The following is a 16732-nucleotide window of genomic DNA, read 5'->3' on the forward strand; positions in this document are numbered from 1 at the left end:
ATTTCGTTCTAGAAGTGATGTCGTTCTTGGTGCGATGAGGATCTTCCACGCTCTAACTGAAACAGGGTTCCTTAAAAAAACCCAATTTTTGAGACCAAGAAAAAGGGAAGCCTCCTTGCAAACAATCAATACATTTTGTATTTTGAGAACGATTTCCGAAGTGGAAATTAAAACGTCAATAAACGTATTTTAACCTTTAACTGTGGCTTATTCCCATTTAAATAGTATTTAATATTATAATTGGCTTAAAATTTTTATACAAAAAGATGATATTATATGATGATACGAAAATAAGCTTATACCGTATATAATAATAAATATATTGTACTTCGACGCAATTTTGCCACTTACTGTATAGTAGATTATATTTGCTAAAACAATATTATTCTACTAAAAATTGCAGCGCAGTCACTGTTTATATTAAATACAAATTTACATAAATATATTATGTTTCGCTATAAACAAAACGTGATTCTTTTTACCTCGCGTGCTTAATTTAATTTTAAAGGATTAAACTTAATCCACCCTATAATAAAATTTATATGATAATCAACTTACCTCGAGGCCTAACATAAACAAAATTGTAACGACCACTATGATAGTAACTCCTAAAACATCCGGCCATGGTTCCCCTAGGGAATGTTGTTCCATTCCAAAGAGAAACTCTCTAAAATGCCCTTTACTTATGTAATCAACTGTGGCGCTAGCAAGACGAGCACAGGCTGCTCCGGCCACTAAATCCGTCAGGATATCCAACCACAGGATGAGGAACTCCAGTACATCTGAGAGTTTCTTTTTTCTGTATTGTTCTTGCGGTTGTAGTGTACTGGAAGAGCATAGTCCTAGAAATAATAAGACCCAGAGTAATAAGGATAAATTTTTAAATAATAAAAAATTAAGAGTAGATTTAAGATGCAAATTCCAAGCTACATGCATTTAGTACTTCTTGATATCTCTTTTAATTTTATTTAATTGCCACTATTTTGACCTCCACGTTAGTTAATTTAGCTTCTATAATATTGCCCGTATATTTTTTTGTTGAAATAAATTATTGTTAATCTTTGTTTATTTAAGTAATAAAATTAAGAGTTAATTTTTTAATTGCTTTACAAATTTTTTAAGTTTCTTAAGTAATACATCATATTTACATTCTTAAGTAAGAATATTTTTAAGAGAAAAGTATTCTCATACCACTTATAGACATATTTCATTCAAGCAATTGCTTGTTATGAATTTTATTGTAAGTTTTAGATTTTTCTTTTTGTAGTGCCACTTTCATCGGAGATTGTATATCATCGTTACTAGACTAACTTTAATAACTGTTCTCATTAAAAGTTAACTTGCGTTACATCTATATCATTCATGCATCTTCAACACCTCACACTCGTACCCTCTTCCGAATTGCTTAATGAGTTAATGGAGTTAATGTTAATAACTAATGAGTTATTAGTTATACTTCAGTTGTTCGAGACGGCAATGCCTCTGAATCTCTAAAAATCATACGAACAAGCTGCATTTTATTAAGAATGTAAATTTTGGGACCACAGCAAGACGCAAAAAAATTTGCCACTTCCTAGCCCGGGCTTTCCCGGGATTGACCAAAAATCTGAAAGCCGCAGAACTCTAGCTCAGATAATTTTAAACAAAAAACTCAGAAACAACGCTTGAACTAATTGACATTCAAAATTGCGATCGGCGGTGGTAAAAATTCGATATGTTTTGATCAAAGTGTCCTGTTGACTAAATTCGAAATGCATTTTAAAAATAAAGAGTGCAAATTTCTTACGTAATTTTTAAATTCACGGCAAATGATAATCTGTTTCTATAAAGTTGTCAAATAAATAAACGTGCAATTTTTGCCATCGTTTACAATTTTTACGAGATCAATAAAAGTGACTACTTTAATCGACTGGTTCGAATGGAGTTTCTATTGTTATGGCCTAATCTCAAAACTTGTCAACAATACGAGAGATACGGCATTAAATACAATTTCCATTTAATGCCGTCTTCGGGAAATATTTCTAGTGAAAGTATGTAATGTCAAATTTTAAGTTTAACATTTTTAGGCATATTTCAAATTCCTCATATTTGTTGCCAAAACTCAAAATGGAAACTAAATGTTATATATTTAAAAAATAAGTCTCTGACACTGAATATTCCAAAGCGACCAGTCAAGTGATAAATTTTATTAATGTCACGAGACTCGTGGAAATGGCATAAATCGCTTAACTGTGATTTATTCAACAGCTTCATAAAAACTGAATTTATTTGCCACAAAATGCAAAAATTGCGTAGAAAACTGCACTTTTTCTCTTTAAAGCCCATTTTGATTATAGTCGAAAATACACTCTAATTAAACGATATCAAATTTTTACCGTCGAGTTTTTTAAAGATTTTTATAAATTTTATTAGTGACATTCAAAATCGTCGATCGCCTCATACATGCTGATTCAGTGAAATGTCCAAACTTGAGTCATGAACGAATTGGAGCCTATTCATACACTCCACTTCACTTAGTTTATAGTCTGTATTACTTCACAACGGTAACCATCTCCTTTCGACTCCTGTTGATTATATATATTATATATATATATATATATAATAATATATAATATATATTTGTATATACATATATATATATATATATATATATATATATATATATATATATATATGTCTGACAGCAGAGATATCAAATGATACTCTAAACCTTCCGAAAACAATATTGTTGCTGAGTCTTTCGTAAACTTCAAATTTACTTTAGTTCCACCCTTACACATTGAGCTGGGTTAGATGCAAAATGTTGTAAAAGAAAGGGACAAGTGGGGAATACCTTTAAAACCTAAGTACTAAATTTCCTTCATTACTTGAAGCTAAAATTAAAGAAGGTATTTTTGTAGCTTATATTTATTTAATATAAAATTATAAGGGATCTAGTATTTAAAAGCTGTGGAACGTAAAGAAAAAAAGAAACTTGGAAAGCTCTTAAGTTAGTTATTTGTAGATTTTAAGGCAACAAAAGCGATGATAACTAGTCTAATTTGGTAAAAGTAATACTGCACATATTCCAATAATTAGGATATAAAATTTCAATTTCAAAATCCACTTTTTCCATTTCTAACTCGACTTTCCCCCTCTCCTTTATTATAGTTTAAGCATAAAGGAAGATTGCATTAGAATATTTCGAAAAAGATAATCATTGGCACGTATGTAGATGGCTTGCAGATTATCGATGATTTGCACGTAGGTATGCACTGGAACTCCCAATATGAAAACCTCTTAATAAGTAAGAGAATATTTTGAAGGTATTTAGCCCTTAGTAAAAGCGCTTCGAATGGAAACTTGGTAATTTGTTATATAAACATTGTATTTCAACTCAAACCGTTTAAAGGCAACATGTCATATTATCGGATATAATAAAAACTAAAACTAATAAAATGATGTATTTATATCCGATTTTTTCTATTTAAAATTGGTAAGATTTGGCTCGTGAAGTAAAATATCTAAACCATTTTTTGTAGATCATTATTACCAGTAAATTCCTTCGACTTTTTTTTTAAATTATTCTCTTCTCTAAAAATAAGACAAAAAAAATAATGATAATTTGTAATTTTTCACAGTATAAGTAAACTTCTTTTTGTCATTATTTGTATAGGATATGTATAACCGAGCGTACACCTAAGTACGGAATGCTGTCGAATTGACCAAAACTTTTCCAGTTACGGTTGATTCGCATTAAGACTCTTCACTAAGTCCTTACCTGTTTTATCTTGTTATAAATGTACTCATAGATAAAGTAAGGGAGGGATTTCCGTGGCCAATATTCTTTCCTGATGATAATGTTAGTAGAGGAGAACAAAGAAATGGTGGAGCAGAAGTTGGGGTATTGAAAAGGGCTATTGAAGAAGGAGGACTTAAGGTTAGCAGGTTAAAGACGAAGTATATGTGGTTGGAAGGAAGAGAAATAGTTGGGGACGTGTAATTGCTTAAAGAAAAGCTAGAACGAGTAGAAGAATAATTCCTACACAATGGAAACTGGAATACTAGATCGAAAAATTGCCCACAGGATACACACTCTTTGGTTTAATTAGAGACAAAGGAGTGGGGTACTTTGCGATCGAAAAATCGAGGAAATGTACGAAGAAACACTATATAAGCGTGTGGTTAGACGTGCGTTAGTGTACGACGGTAAAGTGTGGCCTGTAAAAGGGATCCAGATCCAGATTTAAGACCAAAGAGTTCATTGATTTGGTCATGTCAGACGTAGAGATAAATACTACGTTGGTAAAGAATAGAGCTGGTAGAAGTTAATGGGAAACAGGTAGATTTAAACCGAGGAGACTGTGTGGCAGAAGAATTTAGAAAGAAGGTTTAAATGAAGAAGATACGATGTACACAAATTTTTGTGCTGGCACCCATAATACATATTGTGCGATAATATTCTCGATTTATTAAATTTTTTGTCTGAAAGTGGTCACTAAAATAAGTACATATAAATAAGTTAGCCACCTTTGAAATTTGGTGTTACAGAGTATCCTACGAGTATCATGTATTCAAAGGATGAATAAATATATATATATATATATATATATATATATATATATATATATATATATAAATATATATATATATATATATATATATAAATATATATATATATATATATATATATATATATATATATATATATATATATATATATATTTATATATATATATACATGGTCTAACTCGTTTTCTTCTAGTGGGCGGAGTTAATTTTTATATCTTTTTTGGCCATGTCTTTTTAGGTGTGCAGGTGTCCATACCAATTTAGTCTTTTGTCTTCTCCTGTCTACGTTCCTTACCTATCAAGTCTAGTGTACCGGCAACATCATAACTCCAATAGTCTATTTCCATTGCCTTAATTTTTGATGTCAAAAAATGTTTAACAGTAAAGTAACTAGAAGGATAGGAAATAAAATGAAAACAATATTAACTATCAAAAAAAGAAAACTTGACAACTTGTCAAGAAGGACATGTGATAAGAGTGTAAAAATACTCATTATTAAAGCTTAATATGCAAGGCAAAATTGAAGGACAGCGAAATGTGGAAAGATAAAGAATATCCTAGCTTAAGAACTACAACAAAACATGACGACGTCCATATGCACAAAAAATATTTAAAGAGGTGCAGAATACCAGAGAACAACGCAACATAGGCATAGTTGTAGACAGCAAAGGCCAGATTTTAACTACAATTGAAGATAAAATAGAAATATGGAAATAACACAGTCAGAAATTATTCGAAAATACAGCAAGAAGACCGACTAAAATAGGCGATCACTACGGCACAGAAAAAAAAGGCCATTAAGCGAATTAAATATGGGAAATCACCAAAAAGTTAAATGTTAAACTTTACTGTCTTTTTTTGGTTGTTTTGCCAATAAATTTGATCTATTGATAAAAATCGACTTGTTTGATCATTTATACATTTGGAACTCAAAGCATTTATTTAAAAAAATATGCAATAACCTACAGTTTTTAGTTTTTTCTTTTTCACAATATTACACTGTCTTTTAAACTGTATTAAGACAACTAATTTTAATTATTTTACCATTCTTTATACCGTGATACTTGCTGTCCATATAGTAAAAGTGCATTTAGTAAAAGTGAGGGTAGTTTGATAGTATCAAATGCTTTATGAAAGTCTAGAAATGTTAGAACTAGGAGTCTATTGTATTCTGTAGATATTTTAGTCAAGATTTTTATACACTCTAGGTAGTCATTTGTACCGTAGTTAAAGTGAAAACTAGCATACGGCTACTTGTTATAAAATAAAAAATAAACAAACCTATTGTTGAATGTAACATAGTTTTAGGTTGTATTAATATGAATCAAAAAGTTGCTGTTAAAATTATTTATTATAGAGTTAAATAAATCTTTTCGAAAATTTTATTCTTTCTACAAATTAGGTATAATATCACTAAACTATTTTTTAATTATATGCAGTTACATAATATTAGAAACAATTTTTTTTGTAGAATATATTTTCCCGAGAATACTTTGCAAAATCGGTGATTTTCCGTTATAGGATTCCGCTAAAGAAATCAACGTCTTAATTACATAATATATTTACTAAGTTTCTAATTTTTTATTTATTAGGCGCTAAATGTAAATTTTTTAATATTTTACTTCGTCGGCAATTTGATTGAAGTGGTGAAAGTATGTTTGTTCGGTTAATTTTACGATTATCAAACAAAATCATAAATGATTCGACCATAAAGTATTTTATTTTTTGTGTCATGCCGTAAAAAGCAACATCTTTATGAGACTTGATGTTGATTCAACGGGAATATTAGATTACCTGTGGAAAAGGAGAAAACTGGTTTTATCTTTTCGGTTTTATATACATCAAAATGTCCTGTTAATGCTAAAACCCTGCATAAACTCTAGCGCTTTACTAAGAAAATATGCAGATTGCATATGGAAATATGCATAAGTATGTAGACTTACTGGTCTGCGGATTTGAGTTTTTACACCACACCCCAACATGTCTAATAATAGGCAATATTCTTAAAATCGCGGTAATGATACCTTATATATATATATATATATTATGTATATATATATATATGTATATATAATATATATACATATATATATATATATATATACATATATATATATATATATATATATATATATATACATATGTATATATATATATATATAAATCTATATATCTACATCTATATATATATATATATATATATATATATATATATATATATATATATATATATATTAAGGATCACTCGAAGAGTGGTGGGTTTTTCGGTCAAAAGGTGGAGAGAAAAAAGACAAAGAAGGTGGCTACTTCATCTATTGATTGAAGACGTTTCGCTTTCTAATCATAAAGTATTAGAAACCAAACATCCATAGAAAAGTTATTATAAGTGTGTTACCTCAAAAAGACCTAGCAGTCAATGATATTAAATATGTAAAGAAGCTTACGACTATGGAGTTTATAAGATTATGTTGTATACACAATTAATTAAAACTAAATATAGTTTACAAATTAACTCAAACTTAGCACAGCAATAGACCATGTGGTAATTGTACATGTATATAAAAATTATGTAAAAAAGCTTAAGTAAAAAACATTAATTTGCAGAGAACTAACAATATCATAAGATGCACTTCCAACAGTATATTATTAGTTAAATTTAATTTGAACTTTAGGTAACATTATTAAATCGATTAAGATTGAAATATAGTAATATTTAAAAATATAATGAGGTTACCACTCTTAGCTTCTTAGCTGCTGCTGATTCATATATATATATATATATACATATATATATATATATATATATATATATATATATATATATGTATATATCTATACATATATATACATATATATATATATATATATATATATATATATATATATATATATGTATATATCTATACATATATATACATATATATATATATATATATATATATATATATATATATATATATATATATATATATATATATATATATGAATCTTGTTGATCTCTGGATTGAAGTTTATACACATCTACGCATGTTTGGTGAATAACATGCTGATATTTACGAATTCAAATTCAAATCTACTAAAACATCTACCAAAAGTAGATGTTTTATTATTTCTTAATTTAAAATGTATTTTTTCGATGGCAATATTTTGATCCTACTCCATCTTACTTAAGCCCTTCATTGCGATACTGTGCCTGATGGACGACTTTATATAGAGATTTCCCACCAGAATCTTCACTTGATTTGCCCATCCTGGTTGGACATCTTTCTCTTGGTCTTTGGCCGTCTACCATTCTTATATATTAAGCTTCTCCACAAATAATAAGTTAGTTCTATGTAGTCTTTTTTTGATCTTCATATTTCAGCCGCTTATATGGCAATCGAAAAAATAAGGACATTGATTAAGCTTAGATCTAGTATTCTTGTTATTGTTTACATTTTAACTATTGTAGTTGTTACGTTTCGGTCTACAGTTAGTATACACTTGATTTCTGAAGAGCTAATCTCGGTTGTTGGTTATTATGGAGCTTAAGCATACAAATCTGTATAATAATTGAAAAATTCGCCACTTAGCGTATGTGCAGTAGATTATTATTTACCCTGTCTACAATCATTATTAAAAAAAAAACATCGAAGTAAAACACATGTACTGCCAAAGCAAAAGATGGATTTTTTATTCTATAATCACTCTTGTGGGAAAAGTTATTGGCAATGAAAAAGCAAGCGAGCCCAAAATATATACTCTATTACTCCAGGTTTTTATGCTCTACCTAAAATACATAAACCAACTTTGTCTATGAGACCAATAGTTTCATCTGTATGCCCTCCTAATAGACCAATAACACAACTTTTCACTGACACCTTACCTAATGCTTAGAAGTTAAACAACAATATGTATATGAAAGATTTATTTAACTTTAGTTGTTTTATCAATAATTTTCAATTACCACCAAAACTATCACTTAGTTAATTTTGATGTAACATCATGATTTATTTCACCAATTTACCTTTAGATTTAATAATAAGGAGTGCTAAAAACCATTGAAATGAGATTTCACAACATACTACTATTGACTTGTTACATTTCAAAATACTTATGAACTTTATTTTTGATTCTAATATTATATGTTATAGTGTCTTTTATAAATAAATTTTTGGTATCCCTATGGAGTCTAGTGTTACGATAAATTCTGACCCAAAACCGTAAATATATTTATTACTAATATTTTCATTCATTCACGTATTTTTTAGGTAATGCCTACCTGACACACGATGGGTCCCCCTTTGTAATAAAAACAACAATTCGAACCTTCTGGAGACAAGCCGATTTAACCATACCGGTTCTGAGAACAATTCGCCGCTCTGTCTAGAAGGCCTTTCAGCAAAACAGCGGTCTATGTTCGATGTGTTTCGAGAAACAACTGTTTTCATTCTCGAATAACAGGACTTTATATTTATAGAGGCATTTTGGTTATGGAGGGACAGTTAATTCTCAAGATTCGCGCTCGCGATATTGTTGTTACGCTCGCCTACTAATAAATTATGTATATTTAGTGATAAATAAACTTATATAAATTATCGTGCCTTTTAATAAATTAAAGTAGGAACAATATAATAAATTAGTAAAGACATTATAAATTAAAGACATAACAATTAATAAATTCACAACAAATGGTGCCAGAAGTGAGATCGAACATAAATTAGACTTATAATAATAATACAAGTGAATATAAAATAAATTGTGAAAATGACGACGATTTATGAGCTGACAGTGACTAATTTAAGAAGACATCTAGAAGACAGAGAATTAGCTTCTACCGGAAAAAAGGCTGAGTTAGTCCAACGACTAAAGAACGCTTTGCTAGAAGAAGGACTAGATCCAGAGACTTATATATTTGAAGACAAACATGATGCTGTCCTCTCGTCGATTTCGAAAGTTTCTGGTGATGTAGCCAAAATTTCTGGTGACATCACATCATTAGAGAACAAAGTTTCTGACGATATTTCGAAAGTTTCTTCTGATGTAGCCAAAGTTTCTGGTGATGTAGCCAAAGTTTCCGGCGACATCGCTTCGTTGGAAGACAAAGTTTCTAACGAGATTTCTTCGCTGGAAAGCAAAGTCTCTGCTAACATCTCTTCGGAAATCTCTAAAGTCACTTCTGAGATGTCTGCCCTGGACGATAGAATATCTTCATTAAAAAACAAATTTGGTGCCGATATGTTGGCCTTCGAAGAAAAGATATGGAAAGAGATGGAAAGGAAGATGGAGGAAACAGGGACAGCACAGAGACGAAACAATCCAATTAGAGTAGAGATAAAAGAAGACGAGACGAAATGTAAGTTGGAAACACGGCCGAAATTTGAAGGAAGTGGAAGTTCTGTGCATGTCAAAGTCCCAACTTTCGACGGAAAATCGTCATGGAACAACTACATGAAACAGTTCGAATCAGCTGCAAGAGCGAATGGATGGTCTGAAAAAGAAAAGGCTGTAAACCTGACTATCGCTCTTCGAGGAGATGCCTTAGATGTGCTTCAGACCATAGCCGTAGAGGAGACCGATGATTTCGAACAACTGAAGAAGAGGTTAAATATGCGATATGACCACGAACATTTGGAGCATGTATATCAGTCGCAGCTTAAAAATCGTAGACAGAAGAAAGATGAGGCTCTTCAAGAATATGAACTAGATATTGCCAGATTAGTACGATATGCTTATCCAACAGCTCCCGAAGACATGATGGAAAAATTGGCCGTTCAGACGTTTATTGATGGTCTTCGTGATCATGAAATGCAGAGAACACTGCGATTAGCTCGTCACAAAACGCTGGTTGATGTCTTATCCGCCGCCCTCGAATACGAGTCAGCTACGCAGGCCTCTGGAGGATACAGTAAAGTTAGGACTGTAAAAGAGGAAGGAGATGAAGATAAACTTGACCAGCTCGTTAATATGATGAAAATTATTACATGCAAGAAAACGAAGACCATAAAATTAAGAAACTCACCATAAGGAAAACCAGAACGAGTCGGCTTTAGGGGAGCAGCTTCGACCCGGAACTTTTCCAAAGACCCTCTTATACTAATAGCTTCTTTGAAATGTCGTGAAGATAGTGTATATGTAGATGGAGAAATAAATGGTAAAAGACATACGTTGTTGGTGGATACCGGAGCGACCAGAACCATTATACGCCCGACAGTTATAAACAGCCGAAAGAAACTGTTACCAACGAGGTTGCGACTTCGGACCGCTACAGGTGAAAATGCCAACATTTATGGAGAAATCCAGGTACAATTGGGAATTGGAGCAGAAAAGTTTGTCCATACTGTTATAGTTGCTGACATCGAAGAGGATGTTATATTAGGAATGGACGTAATGAATATGCATGGATTCCAATTAAATTTTAAGAATAAGGTAATCAAAGTTGGCAACGAGGAAGTATTTCTCCATCCACATAATGACAACACTGTGCAAGCAGCCATTACAGAAGATACAGTCGTGCCTGCGAGAAGCGAAACGATCATAGTAGCGCGACTACAGGGAATTGTAGACGAAGGGAGACCTGTTATGATGGAGCCTTGGAACCACGACGATGAGGTTGGCCGTGGAATCATAATTGGAAAGGAATTGGTGACTTCGGCTAAAGAAATTCCTGTGAGACTTATCAATGTCAACGACTACCCAGTGACCATAAAGAAAGAGACAAAAGTAGGAACTTGTGTACCTGTAACATCCATAATTCGTCAGGCGACAACATCTGATAATTCCAACGACAAATTCGACCAAATGGTTGCAGTTGCAGGACAGTCTCTAAATCAGATGGAGAAAAGGAAATTAAGGGAATTTCTTCGGCAGTATCGTGATATTTTCGTACCGAAAGGAGGAAAGACGGGAAGAACTACCGTTGTTAAGCATAAAATTGATACTGGTAATGCTAAGCCAATTCGTCAAACAGCTCGACGATTACCACAGGCGAAGAGAGAGGAAGCTGAAACGATTGTTCAGGAAATGAAGAAAGACGGGGTGATAGAACCTTCTACGAGTCCATGGGTCTCTCCGGTGGTCCTGGTTAAGAAGAAAGACGGAACGACGAGGTTCTGTGTGGATTACCGTTTGCTGAACAACGTTACCAAGAAAGATAGTTATAGTCTGCCTCGGATCGATGACACATTGGACACATTGGCTGGAAGTAAATTGTTTTCTACTTTAGATTTGAAGTCTGGATACTGGCAGGTAGAAATGGACCCAGTCGATAAAGAAAAGACAGCCTTCACCACAGGATCTGAATTGTGGCAATTCAACGTTATGCCATTTGGACTTTGTAATGCTCCTGCGACATTTGAGAGGCTTATGGAAAATGTGTTGAGAGGGTTATCTTGGAAAACATGCCTGGTTTATTTAGATGACATAATCGTCTTGGGGGAGACATTCGAAGATCATTTGAGGAATTTAGAAAACGTTTTTAATCGACTTAAAGCTGCCCAATTGATGCTAAACCCCAAGAAGTGCCAGCTATTTCAAGGTAAAGTCAATTATCTGGGTCATATAGTCAGTAAAGAAGGAGTGGCCGTGGATAAGGGAAAAATCGATTCCATTAAGGAATGGTCAAAACCAACTGACAAACATCAAGTGAGAAGTTTTCTTGGACTATGTACTTACTACCGGAGGTTTATTAAGAAGTTTGCAGATATCGCTAAGCCATTAACGCGACTTACAGAGGAAGCAAGAGAATACCGCTGGGATATAGACTGCCAAAATGCCTTCGAAACGTTGAAAAAGCATTTAATAACAGCACCAATTTTGGGGTATCCACTGCCAGAAGGAGAGTTCATCTTAGATACGGATGCAAGTAATGTGGGAATTGGAGGAGTGCTGTCTCAGATTAAAGGAGGACAGGAACGAGTCCTCGGATATTTTAGTAAAGTTCTTTCAAAACCTGAACGGAATTATTGCGTCACGAGAAGAGAACTTCTGGCAGTAGTGAAATCAGTAGAGCACTTCTATCAATACCTCTATGGCAGAAAGTTTCTAATCCGAACCGACCATGCCGCCCTTAAGTGGTTGATGCAGTTTAAGAATCCAGAGGGTCAGATAGCCAGGTGGATCGAACGACTCCAAGAATACGATTTTAAGATTGAGCACCGGGCCGGGGTTAGTCACAGAAACGCTGATTCTCTTTCCAGAAGGCCATGCTCAGCAGAGTGTTTCCACTGCAACAAAACGGAATCCAAGGAAGCAGCAGTGCTAAGAACGACGATTGTCAACGACGACTGGACGCCTACTAAGATCAGGGAAGAACAAGAGAGAGATCCAGTTATACAGAAAATCCGAAAATGGAAAGAGGAAAACCGTCGACCACCTTGGCAGGAAATATCAAACCTTTGCTCAGTAGTTAAGACGTATTGGGCCCAGTGGGACTCATTTATCGTAGAAGATGGCTTGCTCAAACGAGTCCTGGAAAATGATGACGGTTCAGAGAAGAGAAGACAGTTGGTGATCCCAAAGAGCAGAATAGCCGAAGTACTTCGTCAGTTACACGACAGTCCATCGGGAGGGCATTTTGGTGTAAGGAAATCCCTTCAGCGAATTCGGAAACGGTTTTATTGGATGAACAGTTCCGACGATGTAAAAGACTGGTGTAAGAAATGTACTATTTGTGCCACGAGTAACGGGCCTTACCGAAAAAGGAGGAGCTCCTATAAGACAATATAATGTTGGAAGCCCGTTTGAAAGAATAGCTTTGGACATCGCTGGGCCATTTCCAGAAAGTGAAAAGGGAGGCAAGTACATGCTGGTAGTAATGGATTACTTCACTAAGTGGGTCGAGATTTACGCACTTCCAGACCAGAAGGCCGCCACCGTTGCAGATAAGTTGATCCAAGAATATATCAGCCGATTTGGAGTGCCTTTGGAGATCCATAGTGACCAAGGCAGGAACTTCGAAAGTGATCTATTCCAAGGAATATGTGATAGACTAGGCATGAAGAAAACAAGAACTACCGCGTATCATCCGCAATCGGATGGTATGGTAGAACGAATGAATAGGACAGTTGGCAAGTATTTGACAAAGATGGTGCCCGATCATCAGCGAGACTGGGACCAATACCTTCCGTTCTTCACAATGGCCTACAGATCTGCTGTTAACGAATCAACAGGCCAGACACCAGCCAAAGTCCTATTCGGACGCGAAATGCGACTACCTTGTGATCTAGAGTTTGGGTGTCGACCTGGAGTAGATGTAGCAGGTGAAGATTATGTGATCGAATTACGAAGAAGAATGGACGATGTACATGAGTTGGTCCGTTCCCACCTTCAGATCGCTAGCGACCGAATGAAGAAACGGTACGATACACAAGCCGAAAAGGGTTGCTTTAAGAAGAACGACAAAGTCTGGCTGTATAATCCCAAGAAGCGGAAAGGTTGTTCTCCCAAATTGCAGCAGTTTTGGGAAGGTCCATACCTCATCATGGAGAAGATCAGCGATGTCATCTACCGAATAAACAAGATTCCGAGGGGAAAGCCGATGATAGTACACCATAACCGGCTGGCGTCTTTCGAAGGTGACCACGACGTAGATGAAGAAGTGGAAGTAAACCAAGTCCAAGACGTGTCTGACCTCACGTTTGAGGAATTCATGGGTGCTTATGGAGGTACCGGTAAAACAAGACATGGTGTTACCACTGAAGGAAAGCAAGATCTACTCGCGCTCCCCGATGACTACTCGCTGGCCCTTACCATCCCGGCCAGTATCAAAGACGCACCAGGGTTGGCATCCGTCTTTCGAAGGAAGTTTGGTCGAGTTGCAGAACTGCAATGCCAGGTGCCAGCTCCCGGTAAAACCTTGAAACTCCAAGATGCATCACGTTACCTTTTCTACCTAGTAACAAAAGACACTGCCCGTGACCAACCTACCTACCGAGATGTATGGGAAGCCTTACTTCAATTGAGAGAGCACGTACTAGAGTCCGACGTGCAAAAGTTAGCCATGCCAAAGTTGGAGTGCCGCCAATTAGATTGGAGGGTTATCCGAAATATGGTGGAAGAGATCTTTAAAGACACCGAAGTCCAGGTGTTAGTCTGTTGCAATCCGCATAGTTACTGGTGCGGAGAGAAAACCGTCCCTTGTCATTTTTATACAACTGGAAGTTGTAAAAGAGGGTCCAGTTGCCAATACCAGCATACCGTTCCGGTTCCAGTCCCGACAAGGTTCCAGGAGGAACAATCTTTTAAGAGGGGGGCAATGTTACGATAAATTCTGACCCAAAACCGTAAATATATTTATTACTAATATTTTTATTCATTCACGTATTTTTTAGGTAATGCCTACCTGACACACGATGGGTCCCCCTTTGTAATAAAAACAACAATTTGAACCTTCTGGAGACAAGCCGATTTAACCATACCGGTTCTGAGAACAATTAGCCGCTCTGTCTAGAAGGCCTTTCAGCAAAACAGCGCTCTATGTTCGATGTGTTTCGAGAAACAACTGTTTTCATTCTCGAATAACAGGACTTTATATTTATAGAGGAATTTTGGTTATGGAGGGACAGTTAATTCTCAAGATTCGCGCTCGCGATATTGTTGTTACGCTCGCCTACTAATAAATTATGTATATTTAGTGATAAATAAACTTATATAAATTATCGTGCCTTTTAATAAATTAAAGTAGGAACAATATAATAAATTAGTAAAGACATTATAAATTAAAGACATAACAATTAATAAATTCACAACACTAGTCTTTTACCCATTCTAAGTACGTATGTCATGTATGATGTTATTAATGATTGTATCAACAATTGCACTATTTTCGTTTCTTTTATTAAAAGTTATTAGATGATTTAGTTTTTTTTTATTTAAAGGCAGCCGCATTAACCATATTGGTTATTAGCGGACGGATTTAATGTAAACAATAATGATTACAAATAACAAATAAATAACATATTTATATGTGGTTCAATATGTTACAGTGTCTTAAAAATTTCACAATATTCTTACTGGTACACTCACTAAAAATATCTCTTATAACTGATGGAATTTTATTAGTTAGTCTTTCAGCACTATATTTGGGACATTCTGCTAATATGTGTTTCACTGTTAACGACACGTCACAACTCGTACATTTTGGTTGAGGTTCCTTCTTCATGAGATATTCATGCGTGAGTTTGCTGTGTCCTAATCGGAGTCTGGTTAATACAACCTGAAAGAAACGGCTAGGGACGTTGTTACTCCATCGTTTAAAATTTGGTTTAATTTCTTTTAACTTTGAGGATTTTTCTTCCCAACATTTCGTCCAATTACATATCAGCTTTTGTTTAAAGTAAAGATTGAGATCTTCTGCTAATGGTTTTATTATCGGTCTGATATTTGGGGAATTTGCTATTTCTCGAGCATTTTTATCAGCTAGTTCGTTTTCTTTAATGCCTATATATGATGGTACCCAAACAAAGACTGATGTTTTGTTTTCCAGATGCTACATCTTGTTTTTAATTAATTTAGCAATCGGGTTGCAGGTGAACATTTTTGACAGTATATGAAGGGAATTGATTAAGTCTGTATTAATAAGGAATTTATCTGGTTTGACTGTTTGTATGTGATTTGGAGCTCTGTATATTGCATGTATTTCTCCAGTTATCACAGTGGATTCTGTGGGCAATTTGAAACTTTTTATTATGTCTCTTATAACAAATGATGATCTTATACCAGAAGTTGTTTTAGATGCATCTGTGTAAACTTGGATATATTCAGGGAAAGAAGAAAGTATTCTCTTATAATTGCTTATAAATATTTGTGGATTAGTTTCAGATTTATGATATGACGATAGTTCTAAATTTAAAGTAGGCAAAGGTATTAACCAAGGAGGTGGTGTGTTTACGTTTGCTAAATGTGTTGAGGGAAAGTTAAAAATTTCAATTAAAGTTTCGTCGAATGTTATGCCTAAATATTTGATCTCTGTACTTGATTTCAAAAAATTTAAGCCGAATTTTAAGTCAGGTATGTTGGTGTAAATAGGCTTTTTGGAAAAAATAACACATTTTTCTTATCACCTTAAAAATACAATCAACTCCTATTAGATCAACTTTTGATTTTATTTAGTTCTTCTTGTAAAAGTTTGACCATCGAGTTAATATTTTTTCCTTGGATAAACATTATCATATCATCAACATCTAATCTAGCCTGTGTAGGT

The 16732-nt window shown here is 34.1% G+C and overlaps 1 protein-coding gene across 1 annotated transcript in view; it reads right to left on the reverse strand.

Moving 5' to 3' along the window:
- Nucleotides 1-16732, reverse strand: part of tadr (torn and diminished rhabdomeres) — a 179301-nt gene that overhangs the window by 96376 nt on the left and 66193 nt on the right. The window contains exon 3 of the mRNA XM_072534843.1: nucleotides 559-842. Within this exon, the coding sequence (XP_072390944.1) occupies nucleotides 559-842 (284 nt within the window). The remainder of the gene's footprint in view (nucleotides 1-558; nucleotides 843-16732) is intronic.

Source organism: Diabrotica undecimpunctata, chromosome 6 (assembly GCF_040954645.1).
Source record: "Diabrotica undecimpunctata isolate CICGRU chromosome 6, icDiaUnde3, whole genome shotgun sequence".
Taxonomy (NCBI): domain Eukaryota; kingdom Metazoa; phylum Arthropoda; class Insecta; order Coleoptera; family Chrysomelidae; genus Diabrotica; species Diabrotica undecimpunctata.